At 36.1% G+C, this 17,060-nt stretch overlaps 1 protein-coding gene and 1 pseudogene across 2 annotated transcripts in view; one reads left to right on the top strand and one right to left on the bottom strand.

The window, feature by feature from the left end:
• The window catches only part of LOC114286734 (peroxisomal ATPase PEX1), a 32,202-nt gene extending 18,192 nt beyond the window's left edge, over positions 1–14,010 (bottom strand). The window contains exons 1-4 of the mRNA XM_082886003.1: positions 13,591–14,010; positions 12,575–12,748; positions 6,895–6,994; positions 5,250–5,732 (exon numbers count right to left, since the gene is read on the bottom strand). Coding sequence (XP_082742129.1) covers positions 5,250–5,732; positions 6,895–6,994; positions 12,575–12,748; positions 13,591–13,794 — 961 coding nt within the window. The 5' untranslated portion in view covers positions 13,795–14,010. The remainder of the gene's footprint in view (positions 1–5,249; positions 5,733–6,894; positions 6,995–12,574; positions 12,749–13,590) is intronic.
• On the top strand, positions 36–3,055 carry LOC145798455 (elongation factor 1-gamma pseudogene; annotated as a pseudogene). Its single transcript, XR_014339322.1, has one exon. The product of XR_014339322.1 is annotated as an elongation factor 1-gamma pseudogene (transcript).
• Positions 14,011–17,060: the final 3,050 nt, after the last annotated feature.

Raw genomic sequence — 17,060 nt, 5'->3', positions numbered from 1 at the left:
AATAACCCTATTTCATAAAAGTTTATTCAATATTCTGGGGACAAATAAAAGTTAACTATTAATTAATAGTAAAAATATTTTGTAGTATGTGTGCACAAAATATTTGGTAGTTATTTATTTTTTCTTCAAAAAGCAGTGATTTCTGCATGTACTCCTTACCTGATTAAAATATGAAGGTCTAATTACAATAGTGATTATCGCATGTACTCCCTATCTGTTTATAAAATAAAAGCAATGTCTAATTATAATGGCACCAACACATGGAAATGTTGAAATGATTAAAATTAACTGGAGAGAAAACTGAACATTAGCTATATAAAAGCAGTCACCACTTCAACGTGTTAAGAGACAATTTTTCATCGTTCCTGTACAGTTGCACACCCACTCTCCCGAACGACCTCCCAAGCATCACCCTCTACATCTCCAACTCCCTGAAAACAACACCTACCACCAGCATAGCATGAAGGCTATGTGATTAATACACTAAGATGCTAATTATGTTCTATGTGGCTTACAGGACATGGCATCCAATACAAAATCCACCATGATTTGATCTAAAATTAAACCAACCATGCAAATCAGAGGTTACCACCTAAGAAGCATGGATACTTCTAAAAAGGTGGTGTGTCCATGTCGGACACCAACACTCATCGGACACAGTGTTCGACACTCATCCAATTGTGTCTTATTTAAAATAAAAAGAATAAAAAAGAGGCCACACATGTCCATTGCTTAAACACACGTGTCCATTGATTAGACACGCACAAAACTAATTATAAGTTAAAACAAAATAACTTAGAATACAATGATAAAGAGGGAAAAAAAAAAACATCAATTTATAAAAATTAGCGTTATATTTCATTATTTATTGTTTTGGAATGATATATTCATATATATGACATATAATAAATAAAATTACATATTTTGTACGTGTCCCCCATGTGTCATGTCTTACATGTTTTTGAAAATTTCCATGTCGGCATGTCCGTGTTGTGTCACATCACATGTCTATTTTTGTGCTTCTTAGGTTACCACTAAGGTCTACAACCTCGACGAGAACAATCTTCACAACCAGATGCAGGCCGTACAAGGAAATGTTGCATGCTCTGGTTGAGTAGTCACCCATGGTAATTTCAGTGCAAAACACAACCACATGCAAACAAGAACAAATTCTCAACTTTAGGCTATATTAAAATTTCACTCAAAACTGTCCAATTCTGATGAAGTTAATTTGTCACCTAATTCCAAAACTTCCAATGTGAAAAGGAACCTATCTTAATATAAAAAGTGAAATTTTCCACACAAGGGAAAACATTTTTAAAAACATAAGAAAAACAGCTACTAAGCATGCAGCAGAAATTTCTCTTCAATTTTTCAAATTTATTCCATTTTGTTTGTGTTGTTGACCAGAGGAATAGAATAATCTGTTAAAATCCACCTACTCTCCACCTACTTCATCCACTAAACCTAACCCACTACACCACTACCACCTCACCTACTCCACTAAACCTAACCCACTACACCACTACCACCTCCACTTCACCTACTCCTTACCTACTACACACTCACCCTTTTCTATATATAGGAATCATGAATCATTGTAATAAAAATCAACATATCAATCAATAATACAATTCTCTATTTCTCTTTATACATTAAATTTCTACATGGTATCAGAGCCATAAGATTTAGGCCTGTATTTCTTTCTCACCGGCGGGCAGCCGGCCGGCAACTTTGCCTTTGCTGCCCGCTGGAATTTTCTACACATACCTTCCACTCTCCACAGCCGTAACTCTGCAAGAAGAGAACTCTAAGCTCTCTCTCTCTCTCTCCTTTCTCTCTTCACTCGCAAAGCTTCTTGTTTTCGGAAGATCGCTCGTACTCTACGATCCGATATCAAAAAAAGCAATCGTTTTTCCCTTAAGAAATGGCGCTGATCTTGCATGCAGGGAAAACAAACAAAAATGCTTTCAAGACACTCATTGCTGCAGAGTACAGTGGTGTCCAAGTTGAACTTGCCCAGAATTTTGAGATGGGTGTGTCAAATAAAACCCCAAAGTTTATTAAGATGAACCCTATTGGGAAGGTTCCTGTGCTGGAAACTCCTGATGGGCCCATCTTTGAGAGCAATGCCATAGCACGATATGTTGCTCGCTTGAAGTCTGACAATCCTCTTTGTGGCTCTTCATTAACAGAATGTGCCCATGTTGAGCAGTGGATTGACTTTGCATCACTGGAGGTTGACGCCAATATTTTGAACTGGTTTAGACCAAGAATGGGACACACTGTTTACCTTCCTCCAGCTGAGGAAGCTGCTATTTCTGCATTGAAGAGAGGTCTTGGTGCTTTGAATACATATTTGGCTTCAAACACTTACCTGGTTGGGCATGCTGTGACCCTGGCTGATATTATCATGACATGCAATTTGTATTTGGGATTCACTCGGCTCATGACTACGAGCTTTACCTCTGAGTTCCCTCATGTTGAGAGATACTTCTGGACCATGGTTAATCAAGCAAATTTCAGCAAGATATTGGGTGAGGTTAAACAGACGGAAAAAGTTCCACCTGTTCAGTCTACAAAGCAGCCTTCCCCACCAAAAGAAGCTGCAAAACCAAAGCCTAAGGATGAGCCAAAGAAAGAAGCGAAGAAGGAACCAGCAAAGCCCAAAGAAGAAGCTGGTGAGGAAGAGGAGGAGGCACCAGCCCCAACCTGCACTCTCATCTTCTCTCCTTCTCGGCTGGAAAAAAACTACACAAATATACACACACACACAAGCACAAAAGCACACTACTCTCTCTCTCTCTCTACCTCACTTCCCGTGGTCTCCCACATGCACTTTATGATCAAAAACTTTTGTTTGTTTTTTCTTAATCAACCCACTCCCTCTCTCTCAGGTTACTTTTTCTCTCCACCAGACCCACTTTAATCATATCCACCACCATTCTTTTCTTTATCACACCTATCTTTATCTCTTTTCTATACAACTCTCACCCGCGCACATGCTTTCCTCCTTAATATATTATTATTATTATTATTATTATTATTATTATTATTATTATTATTAAACCCAAAAAACAAAAATATATATATATATATATATATATCTATTTTTATATACCGAACACCATTGCCGATTTCAAATATATTCTTATTATTTCTTTCTTTATTTTTTCTTTCACATTATTTTTAATCTTTTTCAAATTCCATTCCTACCATATAGCTTTGCACACCAAACCATATTTTATTCATCTCAGGGCTCAACCCCGATCACAATTTTACACACACAAAAAAAAAACAAAAAAAAACAAAAAAACAAAACCAAACCAACACAAATCGGCACAGTGGGATTTTTCTTCTCTACTCTGCCGCCGGTCTTTTCTTCTTGCCTCCGTCCTGGGCGGCCCTTGACGGTGTTGCCTCCGTGCTTCCTAGACCACCAAGCAAGTTTCCTCCTCCCTGCTCCTCCACTACAGCATATGGTGGACCTCCAAATCGGAACATCACGGTGGCCTTCCGCTTCAGCTCCTTGTTTTCTGTCTTTAGCACACTTATCTCTGCTCGCGCATCCTTATACATGCGTTGGAGCAGAGCCAGCTGGGAGTTTAACTGTTGCACCTCATTTGTCTTGCTCTGCAGTCGGTGCGACAAGTTTGTGACCGCAGTCATGGTTTCCACACATGACTTCAGAGTATACTGATTGGCCTCAATATCAGTTTGCACCGCCATTTTTTGCTCCACCGACCGCATCGGAAAGTTCAACGGAGCAAAACCAGAGGTGTTTGGTTGAGGTTCACTGGCCACCGCACCAGTTATTTCTCTTGTGGACTCGTTCAGTTCTGGAAAGAGCGTGAGCAGACTACGGGAAGAGGAGGCCATGTTCTGGGTAGCTGGACGGGAAGAAGAGGCCATGTTGCTGAGTGTTTCAGAGACGGGTTGGTTACAGAGTATTACAGAGTTTCTCTCTCAGTAAAGGAAGAGTTTTTTCAGAGGATTTTCAGAAGTTTTTTGTCTGCCTCAGCCTTAGCATCAACCTTGGTTAAATAGCCGAGGCAGCCACGCGTATCGCGCGCCACTTGACGCCAGACGACAAACGGGCGCGCCAGCCAAGGCACTCACGTGTCTCGCCATCATATCTGGCACGCCTTTTTATGGATTGGGCACGCCTTTTGATGGCACGCCTTTTTGAAAGATTGGGCAGAGTGCGCCTTTTTAAGGGTCCGACAAGACTCTGTAAACTGTCCCGACACTGATTCCGGTTAGCTCCTTCAGGGGTCCGACAAGACTCTGTAAACTGTCCCGACATTGATTCCGGTTAGCTCCTTCAAGGGTCCGACAAGACTCAGTAAACTGTCCCGACATTGATTCCGGTTCGCTCCTTCAAAGGGTCCGACAAGACTCTATAAACTGTCCCGACATTGATTCCGGTTAGTTTCTACAAGGGTCCAGCAAGACTCCGTAAACTGTCACAACAACTGTCACAACAGTGTCTGTTACAACGGTCCGACATGACCCCGTAAACTGTTTTTTACAACGGTCCGACATGACCCCATAAACTGTCTTCTACATCGGTCTGACACCGTCATCCAGTGTCCTCTACACCGTTATGACACCACCATACAGTGTCCTCTACATGGTTATGACACCCCCATACAGTGTCCTCTACAACGTTATGACACCACCATCCAGTGTCTTCACCAATGGTCTGACACGACCATACAATGTCTCTTATCCTCTTTTATTTTTATGTATTTTCTTGTTTTGTTACTCTCTCCAAACTCAAGTTGGTTAGTTCCTATCCCCCTTGAGTTTGCGGGGGGCTGTTAAAATCCACCTACTCTCCACCTACTTCATCCACTAAACCTAACCCACTACACCACTACCACCTCACCTACTCCACTAAACCTAACCCACTACACCACTACCACCTCCACTTCACCTACTCCTTACCTACTACACACTCACCCTCTTCTATATATAGAAATCATGAATCATTGTAATAAAAATCAACATATCAATCAATAATACAATTCTCTATTTCTCTTTATACATTAAATTTCTACATAATCCATTACAGAATGAAAAGTAAAGTAAATACGCACGCTAGATAAAACTTATGAAAAGCAGTTAATCACCAAGGCCAATCAACCTTGAATAAAACTATGCAACTAGAATAAACAATGCAGACTAAACTGGATGTACATTAAATAGGACAAACTTTACTTTGGCTCTTGGAAGGATTAACGTACATGAGCGTAAGCTTGCTCTTAAATATAGACGAAGAGACTTAGAAAGCATTACATGTCCTTTAGCCACCGATTCTGAAATCAAAAGATGAACAACTGCCTCATGACAATCCTTCTTGTTAGTTAGAATTCCACCATTAACTTGCTTCGCAGTAGAACTGTTTTTTAGAGTATCAGTTTCATGATCTTTAAATCTCTCCTTTGATAATAATCTGGGCATTATAACTACTGACTGAGAATCAAGTGAATAGTTTCTGGCTGTTTCTGGATGAATGAAGATGACAGAAGTGAGCACCACCCCCATCTCAACACCATTGATCTCACACTTGTGCATCAATCTACCATCCGGATCCTGGACACGCAGTAGTGCCTTTCCCATAGAGTGCTCCTTATTTGAAGATTGTGTGGAGGAATCCTCGTAAGAGTCATTGATTTTTTTCCGCCTCTTTGGAGCAACAGCAACTTCAGTACCCGGCACCAGTTGCACTACAAAAACATCACAAGTCAGACATAATTTTGCAATGCATGTATCTAATTGTAATAAAATACAAATGAAAATATGCAATGTGCAACATCTTGCTAGTCCTGAATTTAGAAGTTCATTATTCCCTTTGCCAAAGGTATTGCCCAAACCCTGGTGATTATTGTCTATTCGGTAAGCATCACAAAGCCACTTTTTGTTCCATTGCTAAAAGAAGATCAAAGTTGTCGAGTATAGTTTACTTTGATGTATGTGGTCCCGAAAAGATGGAGACATTAGATATCGATAGATATTTTATAACCTTTATTGATGATGTTTCATGAAAAGTGTGAGTGTATTTCATGAAGACAAAAGAGCGGGTGTTTCAGCATTTTCAGAGATTTCATGCCATGGTGGATAGAGGGACTGGAAAACTATTAAAGTGTATCCGTACAAATAATGGAGAAAAGTACACTTCTAATGAGTTTGAAGTATAGTATACTAATCATGGTATCCGTCATGAGAAGAATGTTTCTAGCACCCCCACAGCACAATGATGTTGTAGAAAGGATGAACCATACCATTATGTAGAAAGTTAAACGCATGCTCAAAATGACTAAATTGCCCAAACCATTTTGGGGTAAAGTTGTTCACACTACCTGTTACCTAATCAATGGATCTCCATCAACTCCCTAAATTTTGAGAAACCAGAAAGGGTTTGGTCCGGCAAGGATGTTTGTTACTCCAGCCTAGGAGTGTTTTGCTGCAAATCTTTTGCACATGTATCCAAGCAGCAGATATCCAAGCTTAAAGATAAAGTGCTCCATGTATTTTTGTGAGCGATGGAAATGAAGATTTTTGTTACAGGATGTGGGATCTAAAGAAGAGATGTATTTCATAAGAGCCAACCCTTGGCAGAAGCTCACATAACATAGGGTTCGTAGTGCTCCAGACCTCATTCCAAGTCATGCACCATCACTTGCACTCTGATTTTAAATTATTCAAAAGATGATAAACATGACCATCAGGTTGTGCCATTTACAAACAAAATAAAGTAGAATCACGTGTTGCTTCATGTGTGAGGAAAGTGACAATCATCCAACACATGACCAGGTCTATCAGCTTAAGCATAACTATATAGCAAGTACGAGCATATAAATAACATGCAAGTGGTAGGTATCTTCTTACCTACTGGATTCTTAGGAAGGGTAGAAGCTACAAAAAACACAATGATAGTTCGACCATGCAACCACAAAGGAAATCTCATAGATTCATGAACAATCCCAACCTGCATGTTGTAACAGTTGCCTATCAGTAAAAAGTTTACAAAAAATTTATATCAATGTTTAATTAAGGGGACAACTCTCCAGTACTTTCAACAGCATGGCTAAAAAAAACATATAAGTTTCAAGGGGAGAGAGAAAGGTACAAAAAAAAAATTCAACAGCATGGCTAAAAAAAAAATATAAGTTTCTAGGAGAGAGAGAGAAAGGTACCAAAAAAAAAAAAAGGTAGCATATGATAAATTGTAACAATTTTAAATAACTCAAACAGCAGTTAACAGAACATGTGAAAGCTCAATTTTTTCCAGGTAGCATTTTTATTAGAGATATCACCAAAAATTAAGGGCACAAAGTGACGTATACAAAAATCCGTTTCATATAAATGTCCCATATATGTGTTTACAGGGAAATACCGGACCCCCAAAAAATCAACAAAAGAATGCAAAGAGAAAGGAAAAGCAATTCTAAGCCAAAAATAGTATGAGACAACTGACATTTCTCTCAAACAATGAATAAAACACTCCAAGCCTTCAAAATATTCATGTTCCCATATCTCCAAAAGCACCATGTCAAATATAAAGAGCAGCCTCCCAAGCCCTCCTATCTTTTCCTCTAGTTTACCTCTTCCCCCGCTCCAACAAGTAAATAGCTTCCTAACTATCATGAGCATCACCCATTCAACTTCAAACAATGGGAATACCAATCCCCAAATCTCTTGTACAATGCAACAATAGGAGGTAAGCACAATTCCTTGCTGCCCACATGGGCATAAAACACCATTCCATCAAACTTTACCCCTCCCCAAATTAGCATCCAGTAAGAAGATAACATCTCAAGGTGTTGTCCATGTAGAAAAAGCCACCTTATTGCAATTTCAGCTATAAATCCAATTAAAACCAACCCCAAAAACCCACTATTGCTGTTGTCCCTAATCATTCTGCATCACTTGTACTAAGATCATAACTCCAAAAATAGGAAATATCATTATTTGAATAGTCCAAATAATCTAAACCCAACATAATGTAAGACTGAAAAATATAACTTGACAAAACACTGTAGCGACCCTAATTTTCTTAAGTCATGATTGATTATTATTATTATTACCTTATTTTATTTTTGGACTTCATTAATTGTTTGGTTACATGAGAATTTAATGTGATATTTAGTTAATTTAATATGTTGTTTAATTAATTTAATGTGATAGTTAATTATATATAATTAATTTGAATATTTATATATTATTATATTTTATATATAAAAAAACAATATATTTTATATATTGATAAAATATATATCATATTTATGTATGTTATATTTGTATAATATAAATATAATAGTAAATTAGATATAATGTACTATACCTGGGTTTAAACACAAAAGTGAAGTTCCAAGAGGAGAAGCAGCCACAAAGAGGGATTGAAAAAAAATAAATAAATAAATAAAATAAATAAATAAGGGCTCACAGCAACAAGTCGAGAGAGAGAGAGACAGGGACGGCAGAGGAGAAAAGGAGAAAAAACGATTAGGGTTTTGGTGGCTCAATTAATTGTTTAAGTGATTCTTTGATCTTCAAAAAAATATTGTGAGTACAAAACCCACTTCCCTTAATTTATATTTAATTTGTTGTTTTTATTTATTTATATTTATTTGATATTGGTTTGATTTTGTATTTATATAAAGATGATAGATTGATTTTAATTATTTTAATTAGTTGTGTATGTCAGGTTTATGATTTTTATATATATTTATTTTATGGTTGTAATCACACTCATGGATATATAAAATTAAAATAAACTTAGAACCCATAGATAAATTTCTTATACTTCACCATGACTCCATGGATTAATGTTTTATTTGAGTATTGGTGAGAAAGAGTGTATAAAAAAAAGTGTGGATTATGAGATTTATTTAAATGCCTTAATCTTAACATTGTTATGTTTGTTCTCATGAGTAGATGAGAGATTTTGTATATATATATTGTTGCATCGTTTTCATGAGTAGACGAGTACTTTGATTTACGCGCGTACGTATATGCTAACCATACGGGGAGTGTGGGTCAAACTCGGGGCGATATCCCCGAGACAAATTTAGCTTTGGAGCAGTGTCAAATATACGGGAGGCACATGGGATATATGTGTAGGCCGGAAGTAAAGGGCCCAAGTGGTGGAATTAAGGTACAAAGAATTAAATATGAACTTATTGGTATAGGTTGAATTGCTTTGATTTATACATCTCAAAAAATAGTAAACAACCTTGATAAGTTATGAAATTTGGGCAGAGGCGTGTATATGTAATTCTTGACAATTTTTGTATTTTAACTTTGTGCTAAAAAGATCAATTAGAATCTGTAATCGGTTGATCTTGTTTACAATAGTTTTTATTCATTTTAGCAATGCAAATTTTAAATGCTGTTTTAACCCACGAAACGAGCTCATTTTTATTTCGCATAAACTGAAGTAAAACATTATTCTAAACACTTTTCGTGTTTTGAACTTTTCTCAAAAAAATCATCTTAAGGCAGTTTCTTTCAGTTTTCAGTTCCAGATTTTTTGATCGAATTTCGTCTATATTCTTCTATTAAGTTTTTCTCCCAACCTGTTCAGTTTCTACTAAATTCGTCCACGTCCCTTTTAGTAAATTCGATTTTGTATAACTTTTGTTCTTTGAGTTTTGGTCAATTCGAATTATTTAAACATGAAACAGGGTGTTTTTATACTTCTTTAGTAATTGACTTATGATTAAATTATACTAACTTTACTTTTTTTTTTTAACTTTTTATACAGGGCTAACCCACCATATTTTTATTTTTATTTCATTTATTTTATACTCAATTTATATTTAGTTGTACGGGCAATAAACTAAATGTCACCGTATCTCGGGAAATTATCTATTCGTTTCGGTGCGGATGGAACTACTTGTCTTGTCCCGTAACCTCTGTTATCAGAATCTTACGATTCGCGATTCGATTCACGATTCGATACGCAATTTTTGCAAAATCGATACGAATCTATGAGTGAATCCATTTTGGAAGTGAATCTCTAGTGAATCACACGATTCACAATCGATTCACGATTCGATTCACTTTTTACGATTCATGCAATTTTTGAAATTATTGTTTTCGACTCATTTTTTCCATCTTTTGAGTGAAAATGACATAATACAACTTCTAATAACATTTAATACCAAAATAACCAACATGTATATATGATTTGTTGTTATTTTAGTGATCATGGAGTTTTTTATAGGATTCAGTCAGATTCAGTCAGACCTAACATATTTTTAACTTCTCATTTTTTTCCCCTTCAAAAAATTGTAATATATCTTCTAAAGATATTTAAGATTAAAGTTACACTATGAATTATCTATTACTATTTTATTAAATTGAATATTACATGTGTGGGGTCAGTTATACTTTTTAAAATGTTTTAGGCTTTAAAATAAAATATCCTAAATAATTCTTTCTTATTATTTGTTCACTCTTACTTAGAAAAGTATATATACTTATTGTCCAAATATCAATATCGTTGTAAACTATTGTTACTTTAGAAATTAATAATTTGTCTATTTGGTTATTATTTTTATTAAGAATGGTTGATAAAAAATATCTAAAAAATAAAAAAAAAGGTAAGATAGTGATTTTACATAGGAACCTTTATTAACTTCTTACCTATTAAATTACGCGATTATCATTCAAAATAACATTTTTGTTGATTTAAGTATAAATATTTTATATTCATAAGATATATTTAACATTTAAATATGTAGATATATGTTTTTAAGTAATTTAGAAAAAGTGACCGAATCTTTACGATTCACGATTCGATTCGATTCGCGATTCGGTACGAGGCCATTTCGATTCACGATACGAATCCTGATTTGACAACTATGCCCGTAACAATAATTAAATGTACTTTTGTTTGTATTTGGTAGACACGTGGGTATCAAATCTTATACTCATATTAGTATACTTATATATTGACCCGTTTTGTCTTTTGGCAACACAGGTGCGTTCTGTTTGAACACAGCCGAACTTCCTTTGCAAGATTAGTTAGGGCTACAGTGGTGACGAGAAATAACTATGCTCGTAGGACATGTCTTCCTTAGTATTTTGACAATTTGACAATGAGGGTTATTTTTCAACTTTACATTATTTAAGTTATTTTGACTAGTTGCTGTTACTTTAATGTTGGAGGTGTTGGATAGTTATAAATCTATGATGGATAGTTTGGTTGGCGTTTATTATTATTATTTTTTTTATATCCCTTGTTTTTTTTAAGCATTGAATTTACTTAAACCTTATGGTGACAAGAACATTTAGTTTTTTTGTTTCACCCCTAGGATTTGGATGATGGAATATTAATTAGGGTTTAATCCTAATTTAATATTTAATTGTCCAAATTTTGGGACGTGACAGTATATTGTAAGGTCCCGGTATCCCACATCGGGAATGGAAAAGGAATTCCTAGGTTATAAAAGTAAAAACCTGGACCCTTATATAGCATCGAGGCCTTTTCCCGGGTGGTAAAATCTTTAGTAGAACTCTCCAGTTAAGCGTGCTTAGGCTGGAGCAATTCTAGGATGGGTGACCCACTGAAAAGAATAAAATCCGTGCGGGCGTAAGCACAAAGCGGACAATATCGATAACGTGTGAAGGGCTGGGGCGTTACAAATGGTATCAGAGCCGACTCTCCGGAGTACCGATTGTGGGCCCCTGGCGTCTCTCGATACATGTGGGCGGGCTTGTGAGCTGGCAGGCTATTGCACGGGGACGTGCAGCCCTAAAGGGAAGTGATTGTAAGGTCCCGGTGTCCCACATCGGGAATGAAGGGAGAGTTCTTAAGCTATAAAAGTAAAAACCTAAACCCTTATATAGCATTGAGGCCTTTTTCCAGGTGGTGAAATCCCTAACAGAACTCCCTAGTTAAGCGTGCTTAGGCTGGAGCAGTTCTGGGATGGGTGACCCCCTGGAAAGAACAAATCCGTGCGGGTATGGCCCAAAGCGGACAATATCGATGACGTGTGAAGGGGTTGAGGCGTTACAAACACTACCTGTAGACCAAACCTACAGCCTTGTCTAAATATGGAACTCACCAAAATAACCCCAACTCATAAGACCTAATAAAACATATATTTAAAAAACTAGCAAACAGCCAACTTATATGAGACACGAAATTCGGACTCAAACTCACCATAAACTTCATTAGCCAAAACCCAAAATATGGTCTATACAAAATTCCAGACTTGACCTCTTTCTTGTTCGATTACATCGATCCTTCTTCTTCAACTGCTTTCTTTAACAGCAACATTCCTGTTTATGGATTCACTATTTACAACCATCAAAGAGCCCCAGGCTCATCACCAAACCCTAGCCTAGCAAGCCCCTTCTCCTACCTTTTAACATTTAATCTAACACCCACTCCCTAAAATTCGTTCTTTACAGAATTTCCTGCAACTGTTAAATCTGAAAGCTCCATGACCAACTACTTTAAAAACCAAACTTTTTAAACCCCTTCAAAAGCCCAAAGCCTATGACCTCTAACTTATCTACTCAAACCCCAAATCAACAAATCTTAGCCATTTTTCACCTGATTTAGAATAGCTGCCTCTGCATGCTCCGAATTAAGCTCCAAAACTTCCCAATCATCTTCGGTGTGGGGTTCTATCGTGACCAGAGTAGCTTTAGGAAGATTAGCAACAGCTCGCACTTGAACAGTAGTATGATCTGGCAGACAAATGCATTCTGCATATTGTTGAGCAATCTACATTCGCATTTAAAGAAAATAAAATAAATGAGAAAATTTACTTATAAGAGCTCTTACCAATATAGAAACCGAGAAACATCATTGTATGAAACCTAGTGAAAACAATGCAGTACATTTTCTTTCATAAACAAACTGAGTGTTTCCATCTTGATTGTCTTATATGATAGTTGAAGAAGATGCACACGCAATACATGTGTTTCATGCACATTTTGACAAAAATTATTCCAGACAGTTTTCCATGTTTTGCAAAAATTGAAGTTCAAGAAACAACTGAAAAATGGCAGTGTGATGAACTCAACCTGGGTCTGATACCAAAATGGTTTAGAAGCAAAATAAGAAGAAGAAGTAATTTAATAAATAAATAAATAAACTAGAAATAAAACTAGAAAATGAAATATAAAGAAAAAGAATAATAAAATCCCTAAATTATGTAATTGCTTTGTCATCCGATACCTGTGTTTCATTCAAAACTCATGACTGACTCCATCATCAGAATTTTCTAAAAAGGAAAACTAGTTTCTGAAACTGAAAGTAAAGGCAAATAGTTTTTTTTTTTTGGGACCTAGTAGGAGCACAAAACTAGCAAATCAAAACCTGAAGATATTCAGTTGACGACATTGAAACTCAATTGTATATCAAACAAAACAAAAGATAGTAGCAAAGCTAATGTATTTACTTGTAAAGATACTTGGGGAAAAAACCCCACAAGTAAAAAATTTGAAATTCAGAAAAGACGTAGTATTTGAAAACAAACTACATAAATAATAACAAAGACCAAAAAAACAATCAAAATGAAGTTTAAATTGAGGAATAAGATATAGAGGTAGGTAGGTAGGTACCTCAATTGAGGAGGAAGAAGAAGCAGAGCCAGACCAGGCAACGTGCCAGAGATGTTGGTTGGGAGAGCGAAGCTCGAGTGCGAGAAAGTGGGGGAGAGACCCTGAGGAGCGAGTTTGCTGTAGGGTTTGAAGGAGAAGCAGCGGGAGAGAGACGAAGCAGCTCTCAATCCCTGCAACTACTCTCACCTCCAACTCCATCTCCATCTCTAGTCTCTACTACTACTACCACTACTAATTCACTAAGTCAACCCTAAACCCCTACCAAACCCACGCCCAAATCAATCAATAGTCTGTCTTTCCTCTAAGTTAACACAACCCTCCTCCCTCCTCGCGGAGCACTGTCTCTCTGTCTGGGGAGAGAGATAGAGAGAGAGAGAGACTGACGAAGGAGGATATCTGATGATGAACAAATTGTTTGGTAAAAAATTCGCTTTTTTGCTTTTTTTTATTTAAAAAAAATAAAGAAAATAACTTTTTTATTTAAAAAAAAAAGAAAAAAAATAAGTAAGGGAAAAAATAAAAAATAATGTGACCCCAAAAAAAGTTAATAAGTCAAAAAAAAAAAAAAAAAACTATTTTAACTTTAATTGTTAAAAAGATGGCCAATTTTCCTTACAGGCTATTGGGAAAAAAAAAAAAAAAAATTTGGCTAATTACTAATTAGCTACTCTTATGACTAATTATTGGCAGAGATTAGGACAAAATTGGTATAAAAAAAAAATTACAAGACCAAAAATGAAGTATGAGAGGAGTGAAACTCCAAATGACAAATCAGAAAATTCTCATCTATTCTTACTTAATCAAAATTAAAAAATTATTTTATTTTTACCTCTATACTTTGTCACGATTTTCAATGACCCTCCAGACTACTCTTATTTTCACACGTACCTATGTACTATTTAAGTTACTATCAATTTTGCCCCTGCCGTCAGATTTGAAACGGAAAAAGTTAAAAAAAATTACATTTTGACTTTAAGGGGTTGTTTGAGGTATCCTAAATAAGTGTATTTTTTTGTCTTTTTAGACTAAAAAATTAAAGGAAAAAATATGAATGTTTGGGTTAACTTTTTGATTTTTTATAGAAAAATGTGTATTAAAAAATTGTAGAAATTAGTGTGTAGAAGAAAATTAAGATTGAGAGTTGTGCAATCGTAATTTTTGACTTTTGGTGAACAGTGATAACTTTTTAAATTTTTGAGTTTTTGACTTTTTTACAAATTGCCAAACTTGGCCTAAATTTCAAAAGAAAGATGCAGACTCACCATTTCCTACCAGGAAACCACCACCAGCAACCACCATGCCCTTCTATCCCCTTCGTCATACTTCCGTTTCGCCTCATTTTTACGTCGTTGGATTCAATTCACGGTCTAGTTTTAGTATCACATCTCACATGTCTCGTTCTTTCTCTTTTTACATGTTATCGAAGCTCCGAAAGTTAATAAAAAATAAATAAATAAATAAGACTTTTCTTCTCGTTTTCAACTTTTCTTCGAGCCATCTTTCGGACTTCATATCTTTCTCGATTCTTGACGATTCTACTTCATTCTTTCGCCATTCTCTTCACCTCACTTTCTACTTCGCCCTACACTACCTCACTTTCTCACTTCTTCGTGTAATGGGCGGTTTTGGTATGCTAAAAGTTGTCTGAAAACTAATTTTAAAAATTTTGAAACATTCATTTTTTGTTTATTTCTTCTCCATCTTTCTCATTCTTCTTCTTCTTTTTCTTCACTTATAACATGATGATGAACATGGTTCCAGGTAGTAACAGAACTAGTGATGGTGGTGGTGGTGGTGGTGGCGGTAATGGAGTTCAGTGGCGGTGAAGTTGGTGGTTCGGGTATTGATCTTTTTCTTCTTCTTCTTCAATTATATACATACATATCATCTTTCCTACTGGAATTTTCTCAGTCCATTTGAATGAAACACCGCGCCCCATTTAGACTTGGATCGTAAATAAAATGCAAACCTCAACTGTTTTGCCAAGAACAAAAGAAATTTGCATTGTTAAGAAAAATTTCATAGCAAATAGCTGATTTTGTATTAAAAGAAAGGCTTTGTTGTTATAGCCATTGATGTTGAATTACAAATTAATGAGCATCTATTAATTTCTCTATTTGCTATGATTGCTCTATCATGATATGAATCTAAACTTGTCAAATAAGAGTTTTTCTCTCAGTTGAATATCTCTAGGCTCTCTCTTCAAAATTACACATATTTTCAATGCAGCACCATACAAATTACAAGCACTCAACTGCCTGCCTCGTCGATTGAACTCACTAATTGAAAGAAATCTTTGTGGGGACTAAACTTCCTCAACGCATGAAGACTAATACCAACAATGCCTCATCCACTTTTCCCACGACACAAAGTACTCGGATGACATTGTTGAAAGTGATATTCTTCGGGGCATATGCAATTTCAACTATTAACTTCACCAACATCACCACCCGAACTGTAACACTTGTGTCCTTCAAAGCTTTTGGGAATATTTGAATCCTTTATTTTTATTTTGAAAATCTTTGGTGTTGTTATGGATTGGTTTTGGAGGAGTATAATCTGATTTAAACTTGTTGGGTTTGGTTGTTCGCACTTGTTCTTGTCAAAAGTCCCTTGGAAACTTAGAAATTCTATTCTAGAGTTGACACCAGCCTTCCTAAGGGTCGACCCTTACCTGTTGGTGAAATTCTGGGAGTGTTGCTGAAAAATAGGGTAGACACCAGACTGGGAGAGGGTCGACCCTCTTATGTCTGTGTGTTAGTTGCTGGAAAATAGGGTCGACCCCCTACTGTCTAAGGGTCGACCCTCTTGCATGCTGTCAAACATAAGTTTCTTCATAGGGTCGACCCCTATAGACTTTTTTCTAGATTTTCAGTCCAATTTTGGGCCTATTTTTTTGGGATTTTGACTTGATTTTTTGGGTTGACTTTGGGACTTTATTTCATTATGACCTAGCACTATAAATAAGTCCATTACTTAACCTTTTATTTACTTTTTCTTCTCTTTCTCCTTCTCCAAGCCGTGAGTCACTCTCTCCCTCTCCAAAATCACTTTTTGCTCAAATATCTTTAGATCTACTCACTTGGAAGCATCTTCTTGCCTTACTCCTTTGAGATTAAGTGTAGAGCTTATCAAGAGCTTCGTTTTGATCCAAGTAGAAGTTGGGTTCGACAACTTTGGAGCTTCAACCTTATTTTGCTCATCTTCTCTTCTAAGCTTGAGGTAGGGATTTTCTTTGAGTTATATATATGTTTTTGCAAGATCTAGATATTTTCGAAATCATCCTTTGATTAGTTTTGAAAATTGATTGTTGATTCAAGAAGATGAGTGATTTTGAAAGTGGGTTTACTTTCTTTTCCTTCTAAAAATAGAAATTGAGCATTTTTGAACTATGTTGATGAAAGAAAGATGTTTTTGGTGAGATCTTCTCTAATATTTGAAGATGAATGGTTTTTAGTGAGAAAACCTAG

This window comes from Camellia sinensis, chromosome 9 (genome assembly GCF_055761805.1).
Source record: "Camellia sinensis isolate YWXY chromosome 9, ASM5576180v1, whole genome shotgun sequence".
Lineage (NCBI taxonomy): Eukaryota > Viridiplantae > Streptophyta > Magnoliopsida > Ericales > Theaceae > Camellia > Camellia sinensis.
The sequence above is the reverse complement of the archived record's forward strand: the minus strand, read 5'-3'. Positions and strand labels throughout refer to the sequence as shown.